The 27,424-nt window shown below is 37.8% G+C and overlaps 1 protein-coding gene across 1 annotated transcript in view; it reads right to left on the bottom strand.

The window, feature by feature from the left end:
- LOC138811988 (transcription initiation factor TFIID subunit 3) overlaps positions 1 to 27,424 on the bottom strand; it is a 149,028-nt gene that overhangs the window by 23,272 nt on the left and 98,332 nt on the right. The window contains exons 3-4 of the mRNA XM_069999937.1: positions 16,400 to 18,225; positions 4,579 to 4,661 (exon numbers count right to left, since the gene is read on the bottom strand). Of these exons, the coding sequence (XP_069856038.1) occupies positions 4,579 to 4,661; positions 16,400 to 18,225 (1,909 nt within the window). The remainder of the gene's footprint in view (positions 1 to 4,578; positions 4,662 to 16,399; positions 18,226 to 27,424) is intronic.

Raw genomic sequence — 27,424 nt, 5'->3', positions numbered from 1 at the left:
ACGCTAGCCTTGAGCTGAAGAGCTGAGGGACAGCGCTCAGGACCAGAGTTCAAGGCCCATGACCGACAAAAAAAACAGAAAGAAAAGAAAAAAGAAGATCTGCTGTGAACTTTACTAGAGGGAATTTTGACATTATTGAGAGCAGTCTTGTTCTCTGATAGGCATCATTAATAATTGATGCATCACCTGGTCAGATATACTATTAGGTATTCATGGCCAACAAATATAGCCAACCACCTTGGGAAGTTGAAAGGGCTTCTATTCGCCACCCTTCCATGGTGAGCTTAGGGAACACAGGAAGGAAGGTCCTGAGAGCATGGAGAGTGGTTCAATTTCCCCCAATACAGTGTTTCCCCACCACCAAGCATGAGTTATATATCTGGGCCGAAGAGCTCTCCATTTATTGGAAGCATGGGAAAGTAGACAGAAAAAGAGAGGGCAGTATTAGAGGAGACACTTGTGAAAGAAAGAATGATCATCAGTATTCCCCCTAAAAGTTTTTTTCTTTTTTGCAAATTTACATTTTCTTTCTCTCTCTTTTCTTTCTTTTTCTCTCTTTCTTTCTTTCTTTTCTTTCTTCCTTCCTTTCTTTCTTTCTTTCTCTCTCTTTCTTTTTCTTTTCTTTTTTTTGTCAGTCATGGGGCTTGAACTCTGCGACTGGGCACTGTCCCTCAGCTCTTCAGCTCAAGGCTAGGGCACTACCACTTCAACCACAGTGACACTTTGGCTTTTTCTGCTTCTGTGGTCCTGAGGAATCGAACCCAGGGCCTCATGCATGCAAGGCAAGCACTCTACCACTAAGCCATCTTCCCAGCCCTACATTATATTTTTCTTAATACTTTGCCAATATGTAAAACTGTCTTTGTATATAAAACTCCTTCAGCAAAATTTTGCTCTTTGTAGTCATAAATTTGAACTTGGCAATTCTGTAGTCAGATTCTGCCGTATCTTCCTTGACAATTCTCTTATCAGACTCTGGTCCTAAGACATTCTACCACTTTATTCCATTTATTTTCTTTGTGAAAAGGAATAAAACAATGAATGCTAGCCATTAGCCAATTCTTCCTACACTTGCTCAAAATAAAGGAACTCAGCACTATACACATTCCACTTACTGTACTCTGCCATAGGGTCCTTGGGACTCCAGGACCCTGACCAACAGGGCTATAGGCAGTGCTCCTGGGCAAACTGAAGCCTACTTTCTTCCTTGGTATCAAGGCCAGATTGACTGGCTAGACAAATATTTCAGCAAGAAGCTTAAATATGTTGTTTCCACACTCCTATTTTACAGGTATTGAGATTATAATTTCAGGGATAGGATTTCATTTTATCTTCAAAATGGACTACAGGCACTCTAGATATCCATAACTAGAAGACATATTAAAGGAACTTGAGATCTTTGGAAAGACATCTTGAATTTTAAGGCAAGGAAAGGTACTGTCCGCACCACAGATCTCTTTAGAAAACAGTTCCAGGAATGTGAAATTGAGGGAAAAACAAGTTACCTCTGTCTTGCTTCAAGGAACATTAATAGGAAACAGAGGAAACTAACCTCAAAGTCCTTTCTGAATGAAGGGTAGAAGACATAGCTTCTTTATTTAAGAACTAGAAACCAAATATTGTCTTAAAGATCTTCCAACAAGAGGGTATAATTTAAACCTTGTAAACCTTTTTCTTTTTTCCCATAATTTCAAAGGACTCTATTTTCTGCCTATCCTTCAGCAATAAACACTCATCCCTGCCCCCTGGACTAATTGAATCCCCTCAATTTTGAATCCCAGTCTGCTCATTAATTTCACTTTAAAAGAATATTAGTTCACCCCCAAGTGTGTACAAACAGTAACTAAAGGTACATTTATATGCATCTTTACTACTTTTCCACTATTACAGTCATGGAATTGGCCATGTGTCCTTATTCTACAATCATCAAATATCAGAGAAATTCAAAAGTCACATAATTTTATGTCAGAAATATTCCTTTAACTTACCATTTAAAAATGCAAAATCCACTTTTAGTTTATAGGTCACACAAAAACAAGCAGTGGTGGGGGGGAGGGTTTTCAAAGGCTGCAGTGAACCTGATTTAATTCCCTCTCAAAAGAGTACATTACTGAATAAGTTATTTTCTACATAACATTCTAACAATTTGACTTGGGAATTCTTTCTCTTACACTCTCTCTTGTTTTAGTTTGAAATGTAGTGTTACTTCACTTAAATAATTTCTTTGATCACTGTAAGGATTTTTCTTGCATCTGCCTTTGTTAAACAATTATCCTTCATGTTATCATTATTCTGAATGCTATCATGTGAGTTATTTACCTAGATAGCTGACATCAACATTTATGTAATGTACTTCCAAGGGCAATCTGTCTGGAATCTCTGGTTATTACAATTTCTTTCAAAGTAGGCATTTTGTTCCAGAGTAATAGGATCTGTTTCTCACAACTTCCAATATCTTAGGTGTATGAATGATATATGAAAAGGAGAAAAATAGTTGACAGAATAATTCAAAGATGCTTAAAGGCTAAGAGAATGAATATAACTTCCTATTTCAACCTTATTACTCTAAAGGGACTGAGCAAGTCAAACTTCTATGTGAGAAGTTAAGATTAAGTATTGATAAACTACTGAGGAAGTAGGAACTAGTAATAGGTTGTAAATGATGAATAAGAGCATCTTCTCCTTACAGAGATGAGAGCAGACAGAATTTCCAAGGAGATGGTATCACTTTACTTTGGTTGGTCTTTATGCTCTACTGGTTGAGACATGAGCACATTTATTCAAATTTTTGTCAGATTGATAGAGAGTAAGAACAAGTATCTGGTTTAAAAAGTGCCGAATCTAAATTTGTGTGTGTGTGTGTGTGCACGTGCATGCGCGCGTGCACACATGCACCAGTCCTGGGACTTGAACTCAGGGACTGGGTGCTATCCTCGAGCGTCTTTTCCTCAAGGCTAGCTGCTCTACTACTTGAGCAACAGCACCACTTCTGGCCTTTTCTGAGTAGTTAATTGGAGATCAACATCTCAAGGACTTTCTTGCCAGGCTGGCTTTGAACTTCAGCCCTCAGATCTCAGCCTTCTGAGCAGCTACGATTACAGGAGTGAGCCAACAGCACTTGATGTCAATTTAAATATTTTGCTAATATTTTTTCTTTTTTTGTTTTGCTAATATTTTCTAAGTATGCTGGTAGTGCCATCCCTACTGTCTAGATCTCTATATGAGAACAACCAAAAACAATGGGAAATTTTCCATAGAATGGAGTGAGAAAAATATGAGGTATCTGGATTTTCTCCTTTAAGTCTTTATAGGAGTGTGCATTCTCCTGGAAGCCATGTCAGCTCTCAGCTACCTTCTCATTACCATGTTGGCCTTTGTCACTGCACTACATTTGGGCGGATGGAAGCAGTTACATAAACACACACAAACTAGGGGCTGGGAAGGTGGCTCAGTGGTAGAACGCTTGCCTTGCATGCATGAGGCCCTGGGTTCGATTCCCCAGCACCACATAAGCAAAAAGAAAAAAGCCGGAAGTGGCGCTGTGGCTCAAGTGGTAGAGCGCTAGCCTTGAGCTGAAGAGCTGAGGGACAGTGCCCAGGCCCAGAGTTCAGGCCCCACGACCGGACCCAAAAAAAACAAAAAACAAAAAAAACCCCACACAAACTAGAGAGGAAACCAACCACAAGAAAACAAAGCAAATGTTCTGTTCTTTAACAAATTCATGGATCTTACTCCCACTTTTATGACTCAATGAGAATGGAAATGGAATGCCATATAAGCCCATTTTCTGCGTAATTTTGGTTGCTTGCAATATAAAGGACTCCACTTTCAGACTTGCCAGGAAAAACTAAGGTAAATAAATGTGTACTTTCATTTTGTGAATTTCATTTAAATGACCCACAGTAATCTTACTAGGATAATTGTTTTTAATAAGATTTACAAAAGTAGTCAATATATGTATACTTTATTAGGATCACTGAAGAACAATAAAGTCCTTAATAGTTCTCCAAAAATAAAGAAAAAAACCCCAACTAATTTACCTTAAAGAATAGGCTGATAAAATAGTTCTGTGGAAATTGAGACGGACATGGGATTTATATTTCTAGTTTTTTTAAAAATAAAGAACAACAACAAAACGAGTAGAAGGTAAGTTCTCCATTGTTACTATTACCCATGGCTTCACTAAGTCTGTGGCAATATCTTGTTTTATAGAAATAGAATAAAACATGTACTAGCTGAATCTTTATTCTGTGACACTGAAAGACAATTTGTATTTGAGAAGGTATAACATAATGTCTAGGTGGATGAACTATGGCAGTTAGTTCATCTAATATAGTTACTTATTTCTTTGATAACCAAGACATTAAACACTGGGCAGAAACAATGTCACAGGTTAGTTTTTAAGTACAGAAAAAAAGCATTACTGAGAAGAAGAGACCAATAAAAACCTGAGAACAAAGACTTCTCAAAACAAGGCCTGACCCTATGTGTTCACACTGGAAGTTTTATAGGACTCAAACAGGACAGGGAAAAGAAGGTTAAGTTTTCCTTGTCTCATTGATCCACATTTGTACTTACATCTTGTCTTGGCCAGCACCAACTCGCAGAGTCAATCTGGGGATGACTGGACTTGGGGCTGGAACCACTGGTTCTACTTTTATCTGTGGAAGTTAAATACATTACAGTTAATTTTTTTTCCTCCTTAAAAAATGGCACCTTCTACTTCTCATACAAGTTTGTAGGTGACATGTATGTCTAAAATACTAGACATAAAACAACCCAGGTTTGGCAAGTGAAGGCTACTTGACATCATGAAAAATTCCATGGATTTGAATCACATCAGGTAAATATGGTAGTTATTTTTGTTTTATTAGTTTGAATTAATTTCTCAGGTTTAGATTATGTTATTAGAATATCAGTTAGGTAAGTAGAAAAAACCTGTAATGATAGCTTTCCTATAAGAGTGTAACTATTCATGGGACTTGACAAATGTTAAACTCATAATAAGATTGCTTTACTGTATAAAAAACCTGGAATGCCAAGTATAATTATAGCATTGTAGTATTCTAGTTTTAGCTAAGATGATTTGTAAAAAATAATAACAACAAAAATAATAACCCACTATATACTTCCTAGACAGAATTTATGGTGAAGACAATGACTGCTGGAAAAAGCTGAAGAATACACAAATGTTTGAGCTATCACAAAGAAACTATAAAATTAAGTATGGTATTATAGGTTCTCTTTACACTTTTTGGTTTGAAGACATTAACAGTATAATAAACACTTTTTTTTTTGTGGGTCCTGGGGCTTAAACTCTAGGCTTGGGTGCTTACTACAACACCATTTCCAGCCTTTTCTGTGATTAGAGATAAGAGTCTCATGGAATTTTCTGCCTAGGCTGGCTTCAAACTCAGGTCTCAACCTTTTTTTTTTTTTTTTTTCCCTGTTGGTCATGGGGGCTGAACTCTGGGCCTGGGTACTATCCCTCAACGCTTCATCTCAATGCTAGTGCCATACCACTTGAGTCACAGCACCACTTCTGGCTTTTTTTCTGCTTATGTGGTGCTGAGGAATCAAACCCAGGGCCTCATGCATGCGGCACAAGCACTCTATCACTGAGCCATCTTCCTAGCCCCTCTCAGCCTCTTGAGTAGGTAGGATTACAGGGTATAAGCCACCAGCACCCTGAGAATCAACATTTTGGATCAACAAAAATTCTGTAGTACAAAATTATTGTTTATGTCAGAGCTTTTCAGTGTAGATTTGATTGGTGCTTTTGGGGGGCTACTTCTTCGTGGTACAGGACCATCACAAGCACTGTTGGTGTTTAGGTCTTGCAATATTCCATACGGTAGTCTACTGCTAGTTACAGACAGCTGGCTGCAAACCACTAACTTATGTATTTCAAGCTCAAGAATTAAATAATAATGGAAGAGTGCTTTGGCTCTAAGAGGGAATGGATAAATGAAATACTACTTAATATCTAGTAAGATATATATCATGTAGCTATTTGACCATGGATCAAATCTACTATGTTCTCATATGTATTAACTGCTTCTTCCTGTAGGTTTATTTTTTATTTGCTTATTTTTATTTTAGTCCATCATCTCATTGGAATCTGCTGTGATTATTCTCTTGAACAGTAGCAGAATGTAGGGTATACTCCATAATATATGTTGAATTAACAACTCAACTTTAATGTACCCTTAATTTTTCCCCCTTCTGGATTAATCTTTATTCTTCCAGGAGCAACCTAACATCATCCTCTAGAGCACTGAATAATACCAAAGAATCTTAAAACCCAATTCCAGGTTCATCTGTGCCTCCATACTATCTGTCCATTTAGAGTTCACACAGATAAGAGCAGACACTATGTTTGATCTGTTGCTACATTCCAGTGTCTGTCACAGTAACATGTAAGAACGTGGACATAAAATATGATTACAAATCTTTTTCTCTTTAAAGACCTCTTTATCTAATTCCTTTCCCCCTTTTTTTTTTAATTTAATTTTTTTTTTAATTTTTAATTTTTTTTTTTTTTGGTCCAGTTGTGGGGCCTGAACTCTGGGCCTGGGCACTGTCCCTGAGCTCTTCAGCTCAAGGCTAGTGCTCTACCACTTGAGCCACAGCGCCACTTCCGGCTTTTTTTCTTATGTGGTGCTGAGGAATCGAACCCAGGGCCTCAGGCATGCAAGGCAAGTGCTCTACCACTGAGCCACCTTCCCAGCCCATCCTTTCCCCTTTTTGCTTAAAGTTCACAGGTGAAGATTCTGAGGCTGTGAAGCAGATGATTTTCTTTATTTCACCTCCCTACAAATATACACGCTATAACTATACAATGATAACTAGAGTCCACATCTTCTAGTTTTAAGAATCATTTTTTTCTTAATAATTTACAGTATTTTAATCTTTCTATTCATTTTAGGTGGTTTATTAATTATTTTTATCTAGTTTTTAAACTTTATTTAAAAATATTATCTTCTCTTCAATCTTTTTTTCCTGCTGGTAGTGGGGTGTGAACTCTGGGCCTGGGCGCTGTCCCTCAGCTCTTCAGCTCAAGTCTAGCACTCTACCACTTGAACCACAGTGCCACTTCTGGCTTTTTCTGCTTATGTGATGCTGAGGAATTGAACCCAGGGCCTCATGCATGCAAGACAAGCACTCTACCACTGAGTTACCTTCCCAGCCCATTCTCTTTGATCTTTCACTAACAATCTCTCACACTTTTCAGTCTTTATTTTCTGTCTATTCACTTTACTGTGCCTATTTCTTCATTTCTTATTCATTCCTTAAACCACTCCAATCTGTTCTCTGCTTCAACCATCTTTGTAGATGCTAATTATTTCTTAATGTCTCTGTGTTGGTTCACTGTGGGTCTCACCTGCTCTTTCTGTCTCTTCAAAAAGACTTCTACTTTTGTCTGACCTAATTTAGTCCGGTGCTTTTACCATTGTTCTTTTTTTTTGGGGGGGGGTTGTTATTTTCCTATGATCTCATTCATTTCTATAGATTTTAATATTTTCTCTATGTCATGTCTTCCAATTTCCCATTCAAGATAAACACTGTTAGTCCAAAACACTAAGATCAAAATATAATCTTGCCTACTGAACATTTTCAAGTAGATATCTTGTATATGTTTTGTCTCATAACACTTAATCTTTCTCCCCCCCTCATACAGTACTTGGAACTGAACCCAGAACCTTGTACATGGCTAGGCACACATTATATGAACTGAATCTTAAATTTATATACATTCTCACAACCACTTCTTAAATTGTGTATACTATAAAACTGATTTTTCTCAAGAACTTGTAGGGTCAAAGCTCATCAGACGAAGGTAACACAAGTGCGTCATGAGCTAGATTTTTGTGACTACTTTCTGAATTTTTGCTTTTGAACAAAGAATTCCATATCTAAATCTAAAAACCAATAGTCCAGTTTGTATTTTGTGACCTGTGAAGACTTCCATACTTTTCTTACCTTTTAGTTTCCTGTGGGAGGACATAAAATATAACTAGACTTACAAGCCACCTGCAACTTTCCAGGTACTGTGCCTGGTCATTTCCCAGATGTTCTCATTTAGATTTTTAAGAAACATATAGGGTACACATATAGGGTTGTTTTACAGGTCATATATGCAGCAATCATTGTTTCCTTTCCTTTCCATTTTGTTTTCTTTTCCATTTTAAGATTATACAAACAGCAGAACTGGGATTGATTTTTTTCTTTTTCTTTTCTTTCTTTTTTTGGTGTCTGTTCAGGGCACTGTCCCTGAGGCTTTTTTTGCACAAAGCTATCAGTCTAACGCTTGAGCCATAGTTCCACTTCTGGCTTTTTGGTGGTCAACTGGAGATAGAGATTCTCATGGAAACTGGAGATAAAGAGTCCCATTGACTTTCTTATGAAGGCTGGCTTTGAATCGCAATCCTCAGATCTCAGCCTTCTGAGTAGCTAGGATTTCAGATACAAGCCACCAGTGTCAGGCTGATTATAATGTTTTTGACTGGAAACAAACAAACAAAAAACAAATTTCTAAACTTCTAGACTTGAAGTCAGGATCTCAAGCTCTTGCTTGGCTTTTTCCACTGAAGGTTGGGACTCTACCATTTGACTCACATCTCTACCTCTGCCTTTTTTCTTGTCAATTGGCGGTAAGAGACTCATAGCTTTTCGGCCTTGGCTGGCTTGGAACTCTGATTCTACCATCTCAGCCTCCTGAGTAGCTACACTTATAGGAGTGAGCCATCCTTGCTCAGTGCTCAGCCTCCCTTGCTTCTTTAATTCTAAAAATTTTAGGTAAGCATTCTCATAGATAATGAGGTAATATGAGTGATATTTCTTTAAAAACTGATATATAAAAACATAAAAATGGATACATTAATGGAGTATCACATAGTTTTGAGATGTACATCTATTGTATAATATTTATATCAAGTTAAACATACCTCAAAACATAATTTCTTTCTAGTGAAAGCTTTCAGATTCCATTCTACTAACACTTTGAAGGATATGGTAAATTACTGTTATCTATAGACACCCTACAATGTAACAACATACAAGAACTTCTTGTTCACAATACTTTTATGAAAAACATGTAGCCCTTTTTTTCCTTCAAGTTTTACTTTAAAAATAAGGCTATTTCCTTTATTTAAAAAATTCTGCTTTTCTATTGTACTTTATATTTGTGTCTGGTTACTCTTACATGGCAATTGTAACCTACACTTGCATAGTATTAAAAAAATTGTTCCATATACATTAATCGACTTGATTTTCACAACTCTCTATGACAGGTGCGGCAGGTTTATTATTTCTACATAATAAAGAACTCATGAAGAATTAGTGGTTTGCCCAGTTACAAACTGGGCAGACAATGAATGGCCTAAATCTAGACCTGCTGACACCAAACTCATCTCCTGTTCTCCCATATAGCTCCTTCACTCTCTGATACATTTTGAGTCCCTTTTCTTATAATGTTGATATCCTGCTTGGAACTATTTATTTCCCTTGCAAAGATCTCTTAAGATAAGTAATATATACTCACAACATGGTTAAAGTTAGTTGTAAATGTTTGGCTTTTTTTTTTCCTCAGAAAAATAATTCTTTTTTTCCTGGAAGGCTATGAAAATTGGGATTAATTTTGGCATCACTTCCAGCCAACTAAACTAGCTGGGTTTTTGCTGCTTCTTCGATGGTTTGGCAAGGCAACTTGATCAAGACATGGTCTACTTAAGTCCGACCATTAAAAAGTTAAATGATATAATCAACTGGTTCAATTAATGAATGATTCTGCTAACTCAGCTCAAAGTTTTATCTGTAATTATAGTGTCTATGTATCATTTAAGCAGAGATACTTCTGGTGGGGAAAGAGGGAACTATTAATAAAACCATAAAGCAGATGTAAACTGGGACTGTCCTAGGCAAATGAGGACAAATGGTAACCCCACCTACAAACATCACAATACTTTAATTTTAGCCTTAAAGACATTAAATCAGATTTATTTTGAAACTGTTCATGGAAGTGGAGAAATAGATTACTGAAAGATTTTGAAAAAGCAAAACATTATCAAGAGCATTAATATTATAGCTATAGAAAGTATGTTTAAAGATTTCTTCCTAGTTTTTTGTTTATCTGAATGTTTATCAAAATAAAAATATACTTCCTACAATTATAAGTAATTTTTTACATGCCCTTTTCAAGACAAAGTGAACAACAATGACTTCAATTATTTACACAATACGACTAATGCCACCTTTTAATGGCACAGAGCCCAAATCTGGGGACAGCATGAGCCTGTAAGGGTTAAAATAAAAGAACTGCACTTTGGAGTAATGCTGAGAATTGGGGCGAGCAGAAGAGCATTTACAGTGGATTACTAAGCTTCCCAATTCACCAAAGAGGTAAAGTCCAGCAATATAAGACTCCTTTGTAGCTAACTAAAAATACATTGTCAGTGGATTTGTCCAGTTTTATGTATAAGCAATACTTCTTTCACCTGAACTAATACTAGTAGTCATATAAGCCCCTTATTGCCATGTGCTGCATTTTTTTTGCTAATCTTCAAGGATTTAGCTTCTTTGCCACATACCTCAGGGCACCAACTGATAAAGCTCTAACTCTCCATTTTTCCAGGACACCAGCAGTGCGGCCTTGCAAAAAATGAAAATCGCTCAAGAGATTTAAAGGAGAAATTTATTTTAAAAATCCTGACTTGAAGCAAAGAGGTGGATTTTTAAAAAGCTTATCTATAAGGAATCAGTTTAAATTTAAATTCTATCTTGGAACTCTTTCATGCATTCCAGCTTTAAAGTTTATCTTTTGACAGGGACTTTCTACAAAGGTAATGGGTAGCTTTGTCAATATAATCTGTCCAACTTTTTATTTTTTTTAATGTTAAACTCCTTTCATTAAATAAAAAAAATCTACCATATACGTGTACTAGCTAGGTCCAGTAGCAAGGCCAGAAAACACTGGCTCAGATTCCCATCTATGCTGACATGTCAGAAAATCCCATAAACACTACTGATGAAGTACTTTTATGGATGCTAAACCATGACTTTTTGTTGTCTTTCTTAGCAATGAAAGTCTTTCCATTATTTCATTTTAGAAACTGTGTAATAAAACTCTGCATAGCTATTGAAAATAATCAGAAAATGCGTAGTTAAGTATAGAATGGAAAGCATGGACAGAGAGACAAACTCAAGCCTTCAGCAAGTGCTCAGAACATATTCAGAACAAGGCTGGGAGGTGGTGTCTGGCAAACTTCTACAAATTCAAGCATACTCAACCTAAACATTAAGCAACTGGTTTCCTCTTGGCAAAACTAAGAATATTTGAGACTATTTCTCCCTACTTTACTGTATTATTACTGAAAACTCCTTAATTTTACTAATTAGGAGGGGTGAGGAGAGAAGACTAGAAATGAGCCTACTGTTTGTCCTTTTGTTAAAGGGACAAACCAGTGAGGCTACTGAAGAATGAACTGTTTAAATTCAATGAAAGATGATTTGGGGGCAAATCCCAAAGGATTTGGGGATAAGGCTTTAATTGTTCAGATGACTGAAGTCAGCAGAGCTTTAAGGGCATCTCTTTTCTGTTCTTCAACACAGAGTGGGAGCTCTCCAAGGTTCCTTCCAGGACTTGACATTTTATCAAGTTTTGATGGCTCTCTCCTTATTCCTGTATGTTAACTCTTCTTTCCCAGCTTGCTAGTGTCTTGTTATGTGGACATGCCACAGTGATAGTGTCTGGCCTGAGAAGGCTGTGAGAGACAACACAGAACCCTGACTTCAGTCACAGGACCTGGCCAAGCCACTGGCTACCCTCACTGCTGTGGCAGTCACTCAACCTTTCTGTGCAAAATAGGACAGCAACACCAAACCCACATAGCTGTGTGGAGGAGTAAATAATGGAGCTTTGGCCATGTCTGGCTTTGAATGTAGTCAGTAAATGATAGTTCCTCATTATCATTTCCTATCCAGGTTAGTTCATTCAATAGGCAATGTTAATGCAAATGAAACAATTCAGCTATCAGAATGGTACAATTTTGAGAATCCTTTATAAAGTCTATGGGCTTTCAACTATAAACGTCTTGTCATTATTCACAGGTTGCTTATTAGCATCATTGGTTTTATGTAAGAAAATTTTAAATTGTCAATCATCTTTAATGATATAGACTAGTCATCTCTTAGTGTTTTCTATGAGAAGGCAGAACAAAGACATTTTCACTAACATACATATGAGAGAAGGAATAAAACTATTGTTTATAAACAAGGGTAAATTATAAGGATGTTGTCTTCTACTATGAATTAAGTCTGAAACACAGGAAAGTGGACAGAGATCTGATGGATTAAGAGAGGGCTATGATAATGAGGTAGTGGTTAAGCTGGAATTTGCACCAGGACAGTGTGATTGCTGGAGTTCATGCTACATGCTGACTGTGGGCCCAACTTTTGCCTATTTACCTATGCATGATGATATCATCATTTTGGGCACATTGTCCAGTGCCATCTAGATCAAATCCAAATAAGTATGTGTTCAAAATACAAAAAGTAGATTTTGTAAGATTATAGGTAGAGTTGGGGGGACAACATAGTGGTATTTTGCTTGTCCAGCAAGTGAGAGAGCCTGAATTTGATCCCTAACACCACATACACACACAAAGGAAGTAAAAGATTATAGGCACAACTGTCTAATCCACTGACATAAGTAACAAGATGTTTACTTTTTTCCCCACAATGATCCTTTCTCAAGAAAAAACTTAAAATATCAACAATAAATTTTGGTTAAAATAATCCTATTCATCCATTCATTTAAACACCAAAGACTCATGGTTTAAAAGGACTTAAGTAGTGCATTACAAACACTGAGTTGTACAGAAATAAACCTTTTAATAGAAATTTTAAACTACTCTGTAATATACTATTAGGTTGGTTACTGATTAAGCTATTATACTGTTTCTATATGGTCACCATAATTGATTTTAGTAGATTTTTCTTAACAAGTTAGTTTGGTTCCATTTTAAATAAGTGACAAAGTAGATTCTCAAGCTCAACTAATTCATATTACTGCTCAAAAAAAGGAAGTAAAAACTTGCCTACATAAATTGCGCTCTTCAGCTCAAGGCGAGCGCTCTACCGCTTGAGCCACAGCACCACTTCCTGCTTTTCATCTTGAGTGATAATCATTTCTATATCTACCCTAGAAGGTTATAGTAAGGACTCAGCCTGGTATTCAGTCCACAGTAATTGCTCAATGTTAATTATCTATTACTATATTGTTATTTTTAGTAGTGCCATGATCATGATCTACTTTAAAAGACAAAACACCTATATATTAAAAAAGCTTAAAAAAAAAACATGTTCTAGATCTTCTGCTGAAACCAACCTATAGCTCAAAGGTCCTTCTGCTCACCAAGCAAACTGCTGTTTACCTATGGTATCTGTATTAGTCTCGGAATTGATAAATGTGGACAAATCCGGCAAAATTTTAATAGAGATAGAGAGGGTTTAATTTTTTCCCTTCTTCTATGAATTCATTAAAAAAATTCATAGATCATGTGTGACTCCATTTGAGTATGCTTTCAATTACCTCCTCTGCTTGACACTTGATACTTTCAATTACCTCCTCTACTTTATACTTGTTGAAAAAAAAGTCATCATGTTTGTACAGTATTTCTGTGGTAACACTTATTTTTTCCCTACCTATTGGTATAAAGGACTACACGTTAAAGGAAAGTAGAAACAATTTCTTTTTAGAGTCACAGTTGATTCACCTGTTGCCTAGTCTAAGGAAATACCAAACTCTAGCTCTCTACAATTTTATAGGTTAGTTCCACTACCACCATTTACTATTGTGCTGGACACAGTAATTGCACATCTTACTTATATGTAACTCACTTAATCCTCATGTAAGCAATGTACCCGATTTCTCAAAAGTCAGGATCTGAATTGAGGTATAATTAGTGGGCCTTGTAAAATAGCTGACTTGGATAAACAGCTATCTTTTGTCATTTCTCTGATCCACAGCCTATTAAAACAGATGCAAAGGCTTGTATTCCTTTTGTCAGGTGAAATCTGGGCTACTGTTAATGGAGCTTTTGCCTCCTCCAGATGATACGAAGGACTTTTCTATCTTGATGTCAGGAGGCTGCTGTGGAAAACCATGGACTGCTATTATGAACCTAATCTGATGTGCTTCTCTCACATTCACAACCACTGTTGAAATGATGCCGGTGCCTTTGCAAAGGTAAGATCGTGATGAAAGCAATAATGGCACATTTGGTTTGTTAAGGGACCAGTTGCCAAGTTATTAGGAACAAGATGGATAGTAACTAACTGCTGACAGACAATGTCTCTAACAAACACTTCAACAGGTGAACTATAAGTGACTGTTTTTTTTTTTTTTGGGGGGGGGGGTCTAGTCGTGGGGCCTGAATTCTGGGCTTGGGTGCTGTCCCTCAGCTCTTCAGCTCAAGTCTAGCGCTCTACCACTTGAGCCACAGTGCCACTTCTGGCTTTTTTTTTTTCTTCTGCTTATGTGGTGCTGAGGAATCGAACCCAGGGCCTCATGCATGCAAGGCAAGCGCTCTACCACTGAGCCACCTTCCCAGCCCCGTGACTGGTTTCTTGACCTTGATTTTGGACAATTCTCAGGTCCAACTCCTTATTCATAAATATTAGAAACACATGCTAGATCTGTGTGGAAGTGCTTTAAAACCAGATAAATACCATAAAAAATTATGATAAAATGGTTTCAGAAATACAACTAAGAGTTGGGTTTCAGTGCCCATAACTTGTCAGTTCAGTTATCCCTCCAGTATAGCTGGGATAACAAGTATGTACCAACATAACTAGCTTTTTACTGGTTGAGACTAGGGTCTCCCTGCATGCCTGGGCTAGCTTGTAAACTACAGTCCTTCCAATTTCCATCTCCTGAGGAACTAGAGCCCCAGGTGTGAGCCATGTGCCTTTATTTATTCATTTGTTTTTCTTCTTGTCAGTTATGGGCCAGGGAACTATTTTGCTAGCACTCTACCACTCTGAGCCACAGAGCCACTTATAGTTTTCTGGTGGCTAATTGGAAGTAAGAGTCTTATAGACTTTCCTGTCTGAGGGTTGGCTTTGAACTGAGATCCTGAGATCTCAGTCTCCTGTGTAGCTAGGATAGAGGTGTGAACCACCAGCACCTAGCTCTGACTTAATTTCTTTGCATTTAAAACTAGCCAAGGGAGACAAAGAATAAAGTTAGGCAGAAAAATGTGACAGCTGTCCTTATTGTTGTCGGCTAAATTCATTTTTCTAGGTAAGTTTGAAGTTTAAAATATTATAGCTGGGAGCAGTAGGAGCAGTGGCTCATGCCTATAAATGTAGCTAACTGGTAGGCTGCTATTAGGAGGATCATGGTTTGAGTCCAGTCCAAGTAGATAAAGTTTGTGAGCCTCCATCTCAACCAATAAGCTAGGTAAAATGACATATTCCTATCATAGGATGACTATGGTGTAGGAACAACTGGGGGTATGGCTCAAGTGGTAGAACTCCTGTCTAGGAAGTATAAAGCTGAATTCAAATCCTACTATTGCTCCAAAAGCTATTGCAAAATTAGCAGCAATCTATTTGCTATAGGTCAAAGATAGGCTTTTATTAATACCAAGCTACTTTTGTTTAGAGGTTTAAAGGCAATGTGTCAATTGGCCACTTGATTACTATAATAACTTCAAGACCTTGGAGGCTACCTGTTTTGCCTGCAGGATCATGGCTTTAGATCCTACAAAGTGCAGCATCTACCTAGTTTCTCTGGAAATAATCTAACTGTTCTCTGTATGAACTCTGTAAAAGCCGGATTTTCTGACATGATAAAACATTTCTGCTCTGTGGAATTACTTTCTATCAACCACATTGCCCGATCAGCTTAAATTTTCAGTTGAGATATTCAGCAGTAAGTTCTAATTTGTTAAAGTGAAAGTGAAAGGAAGAGGTGATATTAATGGAAAGTACTACAGACAGACACACGTTAATGAAATACCAAAAGTCCTTAAAGGAAAACCTGTGAACCAGCAGTCCCTCCACTGGTCTCACTAACCTCATAGGGAAGGGATGTTCTCCATAATCTTAAAGAGATGGCTGCTCTCTTTCTCACTTATCTAACCGTCTATATAAAATATTATGAAGTAGACTTGATACTGAATAAAAATATTAGTCAATGGACTTTGGCCATCCAGTGGGTCTGAACAACTTTATGGGTATCAGAATTAAAATTAAACTTTGTAACCTCATTACAAATATCTCCCCAGTTCTGGGCGATTTACATCTAAAATACAGATATAATTGCTGGCTTTGTTTACCTGCATTTTTCACTAGGACTTTGTTCAGATAGTCCCGAAAATGATAAACTGCTTACTTTTTCATGCTTGTGTTTCTCCTTTTCTTTTTCTCTCCTCTCTCTCTCCCTTTTCTCTTTCTCCCTTTCCTTTTCTTTCTTCTCCTTTTCCTTCTCTTTCTCTTTCTTTTTCTTCTTCTCTTTTTTGTCTTTTTTCCTTTCTTTCTCCTTAGGTTTCTCCTTCTCCTCAAACAGTTTTTCTGGGAGCATTGGCGACAGGGCAGGCAGCATGGAGGGGCCCCTCACTGCAGCAGGGCTGAACAGGGGCAGTACCATCTCTTTCGGGGGCAATACCAGTGGTGTGGGTGGAGCCTTTGTCTTGTCTTCTCTCCCTTTATCCTTTGCTTTTTCTTTTTCTCTTTTCTCCTTATCTCGTTTGCCCTTTTCTCTATCTTTCTTCTTGTCTTTATGCTTTTCTTTCTCCTTCCGCACAATTCCATCTTTCAATCTCACTTTTGGATCAACATCTTCAAATTCTTTTATTTTAAACTTATAGGGATCCGAATCTTCATCTTTAAGGAACTCCTTCCATGGGTACTTTGTTTCCTTGCCAGCTTCTTTCTCTTTCTCCTTCTCTTTCACCTTATCCTTGTCTTTACTTTTTTCTTTGCTTCTGTCTTTTTCCCTCTCTTTATCTCTCTGCTTTTCCTTCTTTTTCAATTTAGTCTTCAGCTCTTTCTTCAGCTTCTTTTTTACTTCCACTGATGAGGGTGTCTTGGTTTTGTCTTCATACACTTTGTGGAGAGGTTCAGGAGTGGGAGGAGAAACTGAAGGAGAGGAGATGTAAGGAAAGCCAGGAGGCATATTGGAAGGTGTTCCCAGTTTTGCCTTGCGTACAACCTCATCGATGGAGGCATCCATCGTCCATGAGTTATCAGAACTAGAAGTTCCACCTGAAAGAGGCAGAGGAGTGGATCCTGCCTTAGTGAAATTGTTTGAGGAAGTGGATGCTTTGGGAGTGGTACACTCTGAACCTGAAATTCTCTTAGGGCTCATAAAAATGTCTCCTTCAGATTCAGATCCAGAAGAAAATTCAAAAGGATCTGGCTCACGTTCAGCACAGGCTCGGGCAATCACGGCATCTATAGAGTCATCGATAGTTTTATCTGTTACCAAAGCCTTTCTCGGCTGAGTGTCATTATTCAGTTTCCCAGTGTCGGGGGGAGGTGGTGTTTGTTTTACCTGGATGATTTCTTTACTAAGTTTTTCACTTACTGGAGCTGAAGGAGTCCTATTTGGTGTGTCAGGTCTGACAGGTGGTTGGGGAATATGAGTAGTAATCTTGGGGCTCTTGGGACTTTTGGGGCTCTTAGAACGTCCAGGTGATTTTTTTTCTTTGGAAACAGGTCTTGGTGACCGAATAGGACTTCCGACCATTGCTGGTGAAGGGGTGGTTTTAGGTGATTTACTTTTCTGTCCTGGAGAAGTAGTTTTAGTCTTTGCTTTAGGTGGGAATGTCTTTGTTTCTAATGGTTTTGCAGTTGGTATTTGGGATTTTGCCACTGGAGCTAACATTGGTGGCTCTGGTGAAGGAGGTGCTAGGTCTGTACTGTCTTGCACGTGGACTGGGGAAAGCATTGGTGGGATCTTTTGTGTATTTATTGAGCTGAGAGGCTCTCGAGCTTCCAATAATACTACATCTAGTGTGTCCCCTTTAGTGCTTAACAGTCGTGGTCGCTTCATGGCCGGCATTTCTTCAGCTTCAGGACTGTCCAGTGGCCTCTTGCCCAAGAAGTTTTCATCATTAATGATTTCCTCCTCCTCCAGTTCATCATCTTCCTCCAAGGGAACCTGCATGGCTTCAGCTGATGTACCCCCATCAGTAGGCACCTGCTCTTCTTCTTCCTCTGGGAAAGGAAGAAAGAAATATTAGTGCAATGTTTGTATCAAAGACTAACAGACAGAAACAATGTTTCAGACATGACTTCTGGAAAAGACAGAGAATTACTGAGGGTTTAGAGTAAAGCAGTAACTTTTCAAGGATTTTGCCAATCTATGTGTGTTTATGAGTGGCAATCAGTGACAGCAGATGTATAAACTGATTCATGTCCTAACTTCAGGATCTGGACTTTGCTGATTATTTTTAGTTTGTCTTCTCTTGCTTCCTTAATTCAGTTTCTAACACAAGTAAATACTGTTTTATATTTCTATATCCATCATGTTAGCTGTGTTCTCTCTGTCTCTCTGTCTCTCTCTCTCTCTCTCTCTCTCACACACACACACACACACACAATCAAAACAATCAAGAGATGGGTTATTACATAACTACGATTCTCAGAAAAGATAGGAAGATACTTTTAGCACTTTTGTAACAAATTTTAGTTCTATGGACAGTTCATATCCTGCTTCTAAGTTCTACTTTGTGTCAATGTCACCTACTTGAAGAGGCAGCATGATCTAATGCAATACACATTTGGCTTAGACATATGAAAAGGGGTGCTTTACCTGGAGTTTTGACACTGTAGAGCAATGGCCTCGGGCAGCCTCCCAAACTCCTTGAGACTGCTTGCTAGCCTTTCAAAAGGAGCTAATGTTACTTGCCCTGCCTACATAACCAAGCTGTTAAAAAACTAGATTATTTCGTTTTACATATGTTAACTAAGCACAAAATATACAATGATAAGGGCAAAAAGGACTATAGGAATAACCATTAGTACCACAGATAGATGACAAGCACATGAGTTTGAAAGAAATTCAGATTACTTCACTTTCAAGTTTATTTGTAATATTTGGAACTGGGAATGGTGAAGGTCCAGGATGAAGGGTTAGATGACAAACACATGGAGGTGGGACAAAGGAAAAGATAAGAACCAAAGACTTAAGATTTAGCTGGTCTGGAAACTAGGGTATAAATGGGGAACGGTACAAAGCAAGTTTAGCAAAGCTATATTCAGATCCTATGATATCTGAATTCCAGAAGAAATATGGCCTCTAATATACTGGTAGACAAGATGTAGTGATACTTTTAGGAAATAGAGAAGAAAATGTCTGGGGTATATGTTAGGAAAATTATACTGGCAGGAATATGAATGATAAGTGGATATGGGAAGATAACAGATACTAAAGGAGAAGGGAAAAGTTAGGGGTTACTGAGATGTAGATAAGAGGCAATACCAGACAGCTGCCCATGGCTCATGTCTGTAATCCTAGCTACTCAGGAGGCCAAGATCGGAGGATGAAGGTTCAAAGCCAGCCTGGGTCTCCAATTAGGGACCAGAAAAACAAAGCTGGAAGTGGATCTGTAGCTCAAGTGGTAAAGCAGTAGCCTTCAGCAAAAAAGTTCAGGATGAGTTCATACTGGAATAGCTGGAAGCAAATAGGAAGTCATATGTGTAAATGATACTCTGAAGGCAATGAATAGAACCCACCAACAGGAACTGAAAGTAAGGTCATTGAGAAGGATGATCTGATTATTAGTTCAATCCCCAGAGTTTGTTGAACACACAGTCAATGATATCTACTGGATATTTTAAAAGTACTGAAGTTCTGAAAATAGGACAAGGTGCATAAGAGAAGGCTCTTTGGTAAGAGAACCGACATCACAATAAAGCACATAGGAACAAGGGTGAGCAGAGGTAACAGGTTCAGATATTTGAGGTATACCTTCATGGAAAAACTAAAGAAATATATATAGGATCAGATGTCAAGGAGATCACAGGAGCATGTGTTGTTTTCAAAAGGAAGCTTAGTGTTCAAAGTCAATGCTTAAGAGGAACAATGAGAATGAAGGCTGATAGAAGTCTGGCTACGTAAGCATGGCTGACAGGGAATGCATGGGTGATATACGTACACGGAGGCACAATGTCAACTATAAAGCATGATGCAACATCAGCATGGCATTACTGCTGCCGTTACTTGATGATCACTCCATCATCTATCCACCACCAAAGGCGGAAACATGGGAGCCATTTCAGACTACTTCCCCTCCAGATCTGAACTTGTGAACACAACTTTTCTACTTTGTTTTCTGGGAAGTGCTTCCCCCACTGCTGCTGTCTCCTTAGTGAGCACCTTCTACCTAGTCTCTGCCTTCTATGAGCTCCTGAGCAGGCCATATGTGAGTGTGTGGTTCCTGGCTTTAAGACTTTATGGGGTTTTGTGCATTGTTAGGGTTTGAACTCAGGGCTTATGCTTGCTATACAGGTACACTTGAGGCATGCCCTTCAAGCCACCCCCTATTTAGATATTTTTCAGATAGGGTCTCATGCTTTTGGCCTGAAATCTGTCTGGGACCATGATCAGATTCTTCTTCCATGAATCCAGTAGTAAGATTACAGGCATAAGCCACTCTGCCCATCCCTAAGAGTGCTCAATGGCCCTATCAGAAGGAGTTTGTAACTTTTTAGAGCCTGAGGGCTGTGTGGACCCTTTTCAGAGGCTATTGTACAATTGAGATGCAATGTGATCTCATACTCTCTGTTACATACAAGAGCTATGCACAGGGTTATCTGTTTAACAGGATGAACATCCACAAAAGACTTGTGAAATAAGTTTGAAAGTTACTATTTTAAAATATAAAACTCCAATTTCCCCAGCATGATCAAGAAAGATGCTATATCATTCAGTTCAGGAACTTACCTCATCTTTTACAGCAAGCCTGAGTGTGCTACTCACAATAGCCACGCTCACTCACTCACAGTTCCTCAAATATACAAGGTCACCCTTGCATGCCCCTGCTTATCCAAATCCCTACACCTCGCATCCTTTTGCCTTCTTGATTTGTCAGTGACTATGTCTTCTAAGACCAAATGTTACATCTCCTGTAATGCTTTCTCTTAGTAACCAGACAGCCACTCATGCCTTTGGGATCTACTGTATTCTGGTAATAAATTCAACAAAGAAAGCCTAGGATTTATTAGCCCTTTTACAGGAAAGCTTTCCTTTCTATCTTTATGAGAACAGAATCCATTTCACACCTGCTCCACTGCTAACAATATGAAAATCAGAAAGAGAACAGTTTTAGGGTATTTTTTAAGAGAATGAAAAAAATTTAAATACTTATTAGTCCTGTATTTCTAAATCTTAAAACCCTCCCCTTACTCTGCAGAAAGTTCATAAACTCCAAAGATGCCAAAGCAGAAAGATAAAGGTTTGGCCTAGGTAGATGACAGGCTTGTAGAATACTTCTACACTACACTAAGTTCTTCTAACTGTGGAGGACAATTTCTAGCTAGATTAGCTCTGAGTGAGTCTCCTAGAGAATGCCTTAGGAAGGTACTGGTAGACCAAAGGGAAAGTGCCGTAATAGAAGCAATTCCTGAAAGGCAAACTGAGGACGATTCTTCCAAGAACTATTGTACAACTAAAGTACATTGAGCACCAGTTTTCTATGCAGGATGTTTGAAAACTATTATTTCATTAGTGTGTGATTCTTTCAGATTGGAACTGGTGTGACGGCTATTAGGTATTTGGACTACAGGAGCTATCTTGGGCATGGCAAAAAGGCAATAGTTTCATTCAACTACTTTAAAAAAATATATTGGTTCACTTTGAATTTACAGCTCAAACAATTCATAAAAAGTATTTTGAAAGCTCATGATAATAGTTGCTCATTTACAGCTCAAACAATTCATAAAAAGTATTTTGAAAGCTCATGATAATAGTTGCTCATGTTTAAGAAAAACTAAATCTTGATTTAAAGTAGGGCTTGATTATTCTGATCTATCTATCTATCTATCTATCTATCTATCTATCTATCTATCTATCTATCTATCTATCTATCTATCTATCTATCTATCTATCTATCTATCTATCTATCTATCTATCTATCTATCTATCTATCTATCTATCTATCTATCTATCTGTTGTAGGGCTTGGGTGTTGTCCCTGAGCTCTTTCACTCAAGGCTAATGCTCTACCACTTTGATACATAGATCTACTTCTGGTTTTCTGGCCGTTAACTAGAGATAAGAGTCTCCTGGACTTGCCTGCTCAGGCTGGCTTTGAAAAATAATCCTCATGTCTCAGCCACCTAAGAAGCTAGATTACAGGCATGAGCCACACTGCTACCTGGCTTATTATTCATTTTTCTCTTTTGCTTATTTCATATCCCTGCCAACTTGTAGTGGTCTAGAGGCCAATGCTTTAAAGGTATAGGTACTGATTTAAAAAACTAAGCTATTACACAATAATTTTAGAAATACCTAAAAACAAGCATTTTAAAAAGAACCAACAGAATATTTATTTACTATTTCTTATTTATGCTTAAAGATTTTATAGGAGAATTTCCCGTGCAGTATCAAAATCAACCAAGATGAACAAAGAACTCTGATGGAAAAGAAAATCTGTGTGTATGTGAGTGTGTGTACTGGGGCTGGAACTCAAGGCCTGGACTCTTCCCTTGAAGTTTTTCCTCAATGCCAAGCACTCTATCACTTGGGCCACAGGTCCATTTTTGGCTTTTTGGTAGTTAATTGAAGATAAGAGTCTCAAGGACTTTGCTATCTGGGCTGGCTTTGAATCATGATCCTCAGCTCTCAGACTTCGGAGTAGATAGGATTACACATGTAAGCTATTGGTGCCAGGCAAAAAACAAATAAACAAAGAAAAACCTAAAACAAAATTAAGAACAGTAAGAAAAGAAGAGAGAAAAAAAAAAGAACAGTAAGAAGAGGGAAAAGATACTTAAGTAATTTTTTTTTTCTGATTGTCATGGAGCTTGAACTCAGGGTTTGGGCACTGTCCCTGAGCATTTTTTGTTCAAGGCTAGAGTACTACTACTTTAAGTCAGACTTTCCTGCCTGGGCTAGCTTTGAAATGTGATCTCAGCTTCGTGAGTAGCCAAGATTACAGGTATGAGCCACCAGCTCCTGGCTTAAGTAATTTTCTTTCTTTTTTTGGGGGGGGGGGTCCAGTCATGGGGCCTGAACTCTGAGTCTGGGCACTGTCCCTCAGCTCTTCAGCTCAAGGCTAGCGCTCTACCACTTGAGCCACAATGCCACTTCTGGCTTTTCTCTTTTTGCTTACGTGATGCTGAGGAATTGAACCCAGTACCTCGTGCATGCAAGGCAAGCGCTCTACCACTGACCCACCTTCCCAGCCCCAGTAATTTTCTTTTAAATGTGAAATTATGACAGGTAATATAAAGTATAAGGCAAAACAATCTATGAACAGTTCTGGGACCACCACTTCACATTAGCAATACCATGCCAGTTTTCTCTGGTCCCTTTCCTATTTACTACCCCTGCCCTGCTTTCTTTGTGCCTACTCCCAGGCTTTAGGTTACTATCATTAAAACAAACAAGCAAACAAAAAACAAACAAAAAACCCCAAAAAATCCCCCCCCCAAAAAACAGAACAAAACTTAAGGTTAAAAAAATTCCTTTCATTCCTTTCTTTCCATTATAGTTTTAGCATGTTTGAATGTAGCTTTCTTGTTCATGAACTTCACACAGATGATTCCTCACCATAACTTCCTGCTGTTTTCACCCAACATCACATTTCCTGAGTCTTACCCAGGTTGATGCAGGTACTGTTCATTCATTTTCATTGCTGTCGAAAGCCCTCCACTTAGTAATCCATTTTCTTGATAGAGAAGTTTTCCACTTCAGTGAATACCTTTTGTTTTAGAAATATTAGCAACTTAAAATAAACAAATATAGTTGTTCTAGCTTATGTCTGCTAAAACACCAACTCAGCTGATGGTGCATAAAAAGCTTCTTGGTTTTCATTATATGGGCAATGTTAAGTTTACAATAAGGTAAGGGTATACTGGTTACTGACTAAGTGTTTCCTGTGGATAAAGATTAATTTCAGTTTGATAACTTGGATAGTATTAAAGAATCTATAAAATATTCTACAAGTGTTTTAATATTTTCCCATGTTCATCTGTGGAAATAGTTTTACTAAAAGACTAATTTATTCAACAGAACTTAGAGATTACACAATATATGATGTCACTTCTACTGTTTCAATATTTTGAAAATGGAGAAAAAGACTCTTCTGTATATATGTGATAAACAACTATTGGAGAAAGTAGTAGTTCAAGGAAAACTGACTATTAGTTGTGAGATTTTAAGGGCATTCTTCAACTTCTTTCTTGACCCAGCAGATGCAGACATTAGCATCACCTACAGCAAGAGCAAATGAGAAACCACTAGAGATAAGAATTTAACTTCTAAATAATAATGTTGGCCAATAACAGAACCCCTATACTTTTAAGAGAAAAAGAAAGCACTAACAACAAAATGAAGAATGATACTTTAGCCAGTGTAGAAATCCCTCATCTCAAAAATATTTTAACTTACTCACTGGTGAAGTTGCAAATCTACTACCAACAACCTATTTTTCATATCATCACTAAAATGTGAATGTTATGAAATGCATCATAGAAAAAATTACCACAAGCAGGAACTTTTCACTTTGCTAAATACTTTTGCATATAGGGTGCTGGATGTACATTGCTAGGTACATCTGGATCTAAACTGTCCTCCAAAGGACCATGTATTTGAGGACTGGCTCCAGGTGGGTGCTGTGGGGAAGTGGGAGACACTTGATGAGGTGAAGTGAGTGGGAAGGCTTCAGGTGATTAGTGATATGCCCTCAAAAAGGAAATGTGGGTTCCCCCTAAGACAATGAAAACACATGTCTGGCAATGTGTGTCTGCCATGATGTGCTTCTTTGCCACAGGCTGAGAGCCAACCAATCATGGATGGAAAGTTCTAAACCACAAGTTGTAAGTTGAATATTTCATATATTTGTTATAGTGATGGAAAGCTGCCTAACACATACAGTATGCTTCCCCCAGCTACCATGTCCTAAAAGGGATATAATGTGAAATACTACTAATGACTCACATAAATTATTTTAATTATATAAAAGAAAGAAAATGCATACATAGGTTACATCTATCTTTTAAAAAACGTCACAAATGTTGACGGATCAGGAAACTACAAACTTCATTAATGATACAAATAAATAATTCCTACTCCCTACATTTCCCTGAGGAGTAATGAGAAAAACATGCTTCTCAAACAAAAACAAAACAGGCAATAAGGTCTGACTATACCACAAGGATTTTGGTGAGGTTAATTCTAATCTACTATAAATATTGACTTAGAACAAAATATCTTTTAAGCTAGAATAGTAAATGCCTTTAAAGAAACACTATAATCTAAAACGCTCATAGACATTAGAAAAAAAGGAAATTGTTTGCACATGGCATGAAAGCTTTTTATCTCATTTAACTACACAGATGCATGCAACCTTAAAAAACTCAGTGACATGTTTCCAAACCAAGCAGAAAATACACTTCCATTTTCAACTTTAAAAAATGAACAGTGAAATGCTATCTATAGGAAGGCCTTGAACTTACTATGTAGTCCAGCCTACATAGAAATTGTGATCCTCCTGTCTCAGCTTCCTCAGTGTTTTAAAACTCAGATCCCTAGTTATTAACCAGGGATGAAAGGATTTTAAAAAGGCTATTTTCTTCCAAAAAACATCTTCATAGTTTTCTGGATATAAGATACATTATCGTAACCAGTTCTTTGATGTGACTCAATGACTCATTGAGTCATTTGCTTATGGTATGCCATCTAAATGTCACTATAAAGAACTTTTTGGCTAGGGGCCAGTGGCTCACTCCTGTAATCCTAGCTGCTCAGAAGGCTGAAATTTGAGGATTGCAGTTCAAAGCCAGCCAGGGCAGAAAAGTCCCAATGAGACTCTTATTTCCAATTAACCACTCAAGAACCACAAGTGGCGCTGTGGCTCAAAATGATAGAGGGCTAGCCTCTAGCAAAAGAGCTCAGGGACAGCACCTAGGCCCTGAGTTCAAGTCCCATGACTGACCCCCCCCCCAAAAAAAAATTAAAAAGAGCTTTCAATTAGGTTGTATGGATATCAAGTCAGACCAGACACAATATTCTGGCCATCAGTTCAAGTGGTAAAGCTAAGGATCTGTACAAGGTACAGATGGAAATGATAGTAGAAATGGAAAGGTTCACTAGAAATGAAACTGGACTGAAAATAACAGTGGGATAAGTTCCCAGAGCCATAATCAACTAAGCACAGCCTAATCAATTTCCCAAGACCTAAGCTTTCTCTTCTGAAAAATACAAGCATTGACATTAACCACCTAAGAACTGAAGGTTTTTAATACTAGTGCCATTTTTACATGTAGTTGAACATGTATGTAGGACAAGCTAAAGGTCAGGACAGAGCTATTCTGCTTTGAAATATTCCTGTGAAAAACATGCAACAGTGATTGGAATTCTAGCCACTTGGTTTTTTGTCTTTAGATAAAGGTAGTATCTTTAAAATGTTGCCACCAAAATATTAAGACAGTGAAACTAATGAACAAAGTTAGCTTATTTGGGGGACAAGAAGATTGAGAAATATGGAATAGATGTAAAATAATTTGATGGGCTGTTGAAGAGGAAATGGATTGGGGACACAGGGAGTTTCCAGGAAGGCCAAGGTCAAGAGCAGGGAAGCTGCTGCAAGGAGAGGAAGCCTGGGCAAGTTGGCACACAGCAGCCATAGACAGGTATGGGTACCTAGGAAGGCACAGTGTGGTTATGAACAATGGTAATCCATTCTAACATTTGTTCTCTTAGCTCTAAATGGGCCAAAAAATACTATTTATATTTTTATATAAAATATGTTTTAAACTATCTGCTCTATAATGCAACAGAAAGCAGTCCCTTAAAACACAACTTAACATGTGTAAGTGGGTATGTTTTAAAAATAAGCCTATTTACTTAAAAAAATGACATTACTAGCAAAGACAAGAAAATTAGGCAGTGACAATTTATAGAGTATGATCAATCACTAACACAACAAATTAATAATAGAGTGAAGATGATGTGTTATATATACCAAATACACACTGACCTGTAAAAAAGCACTATTTCACTAAGATTCTGCACAATAAAAGACCAAAATGCTATATTAGCAAGCCAACCTGAAATGACACCTAGTATTATAAATGGCCTAATCTATATGTTAATACTGTTGTATCATATAACCGCAGCAAGACTAAGATAACAATATGACTTCAGGGTTTCTATGACTACATCCTGGGCTAACGTGCCAGAAAGGGCT

Source organism: Dipodomys merriami, unplaced genomic scaffold, assembly GCF_024711535.1.
Source record: "Dipodomys merriami isolate MVZ:Mamm:240054 unplaced genomic scaffold, mDipMer1.0.p SCAF_554, whole genome shotgun sequence".
NCBI lineage: Eukaryota > Metazoa > Chordata > Mammalia > Rodentia > Heteromyidae > Dipodomys > Dipodomys merriami.
Note: the sequence above shows the minus strand (reverse complement) of the source record. Positions and strands in the feature narration are given on the sequence as shown.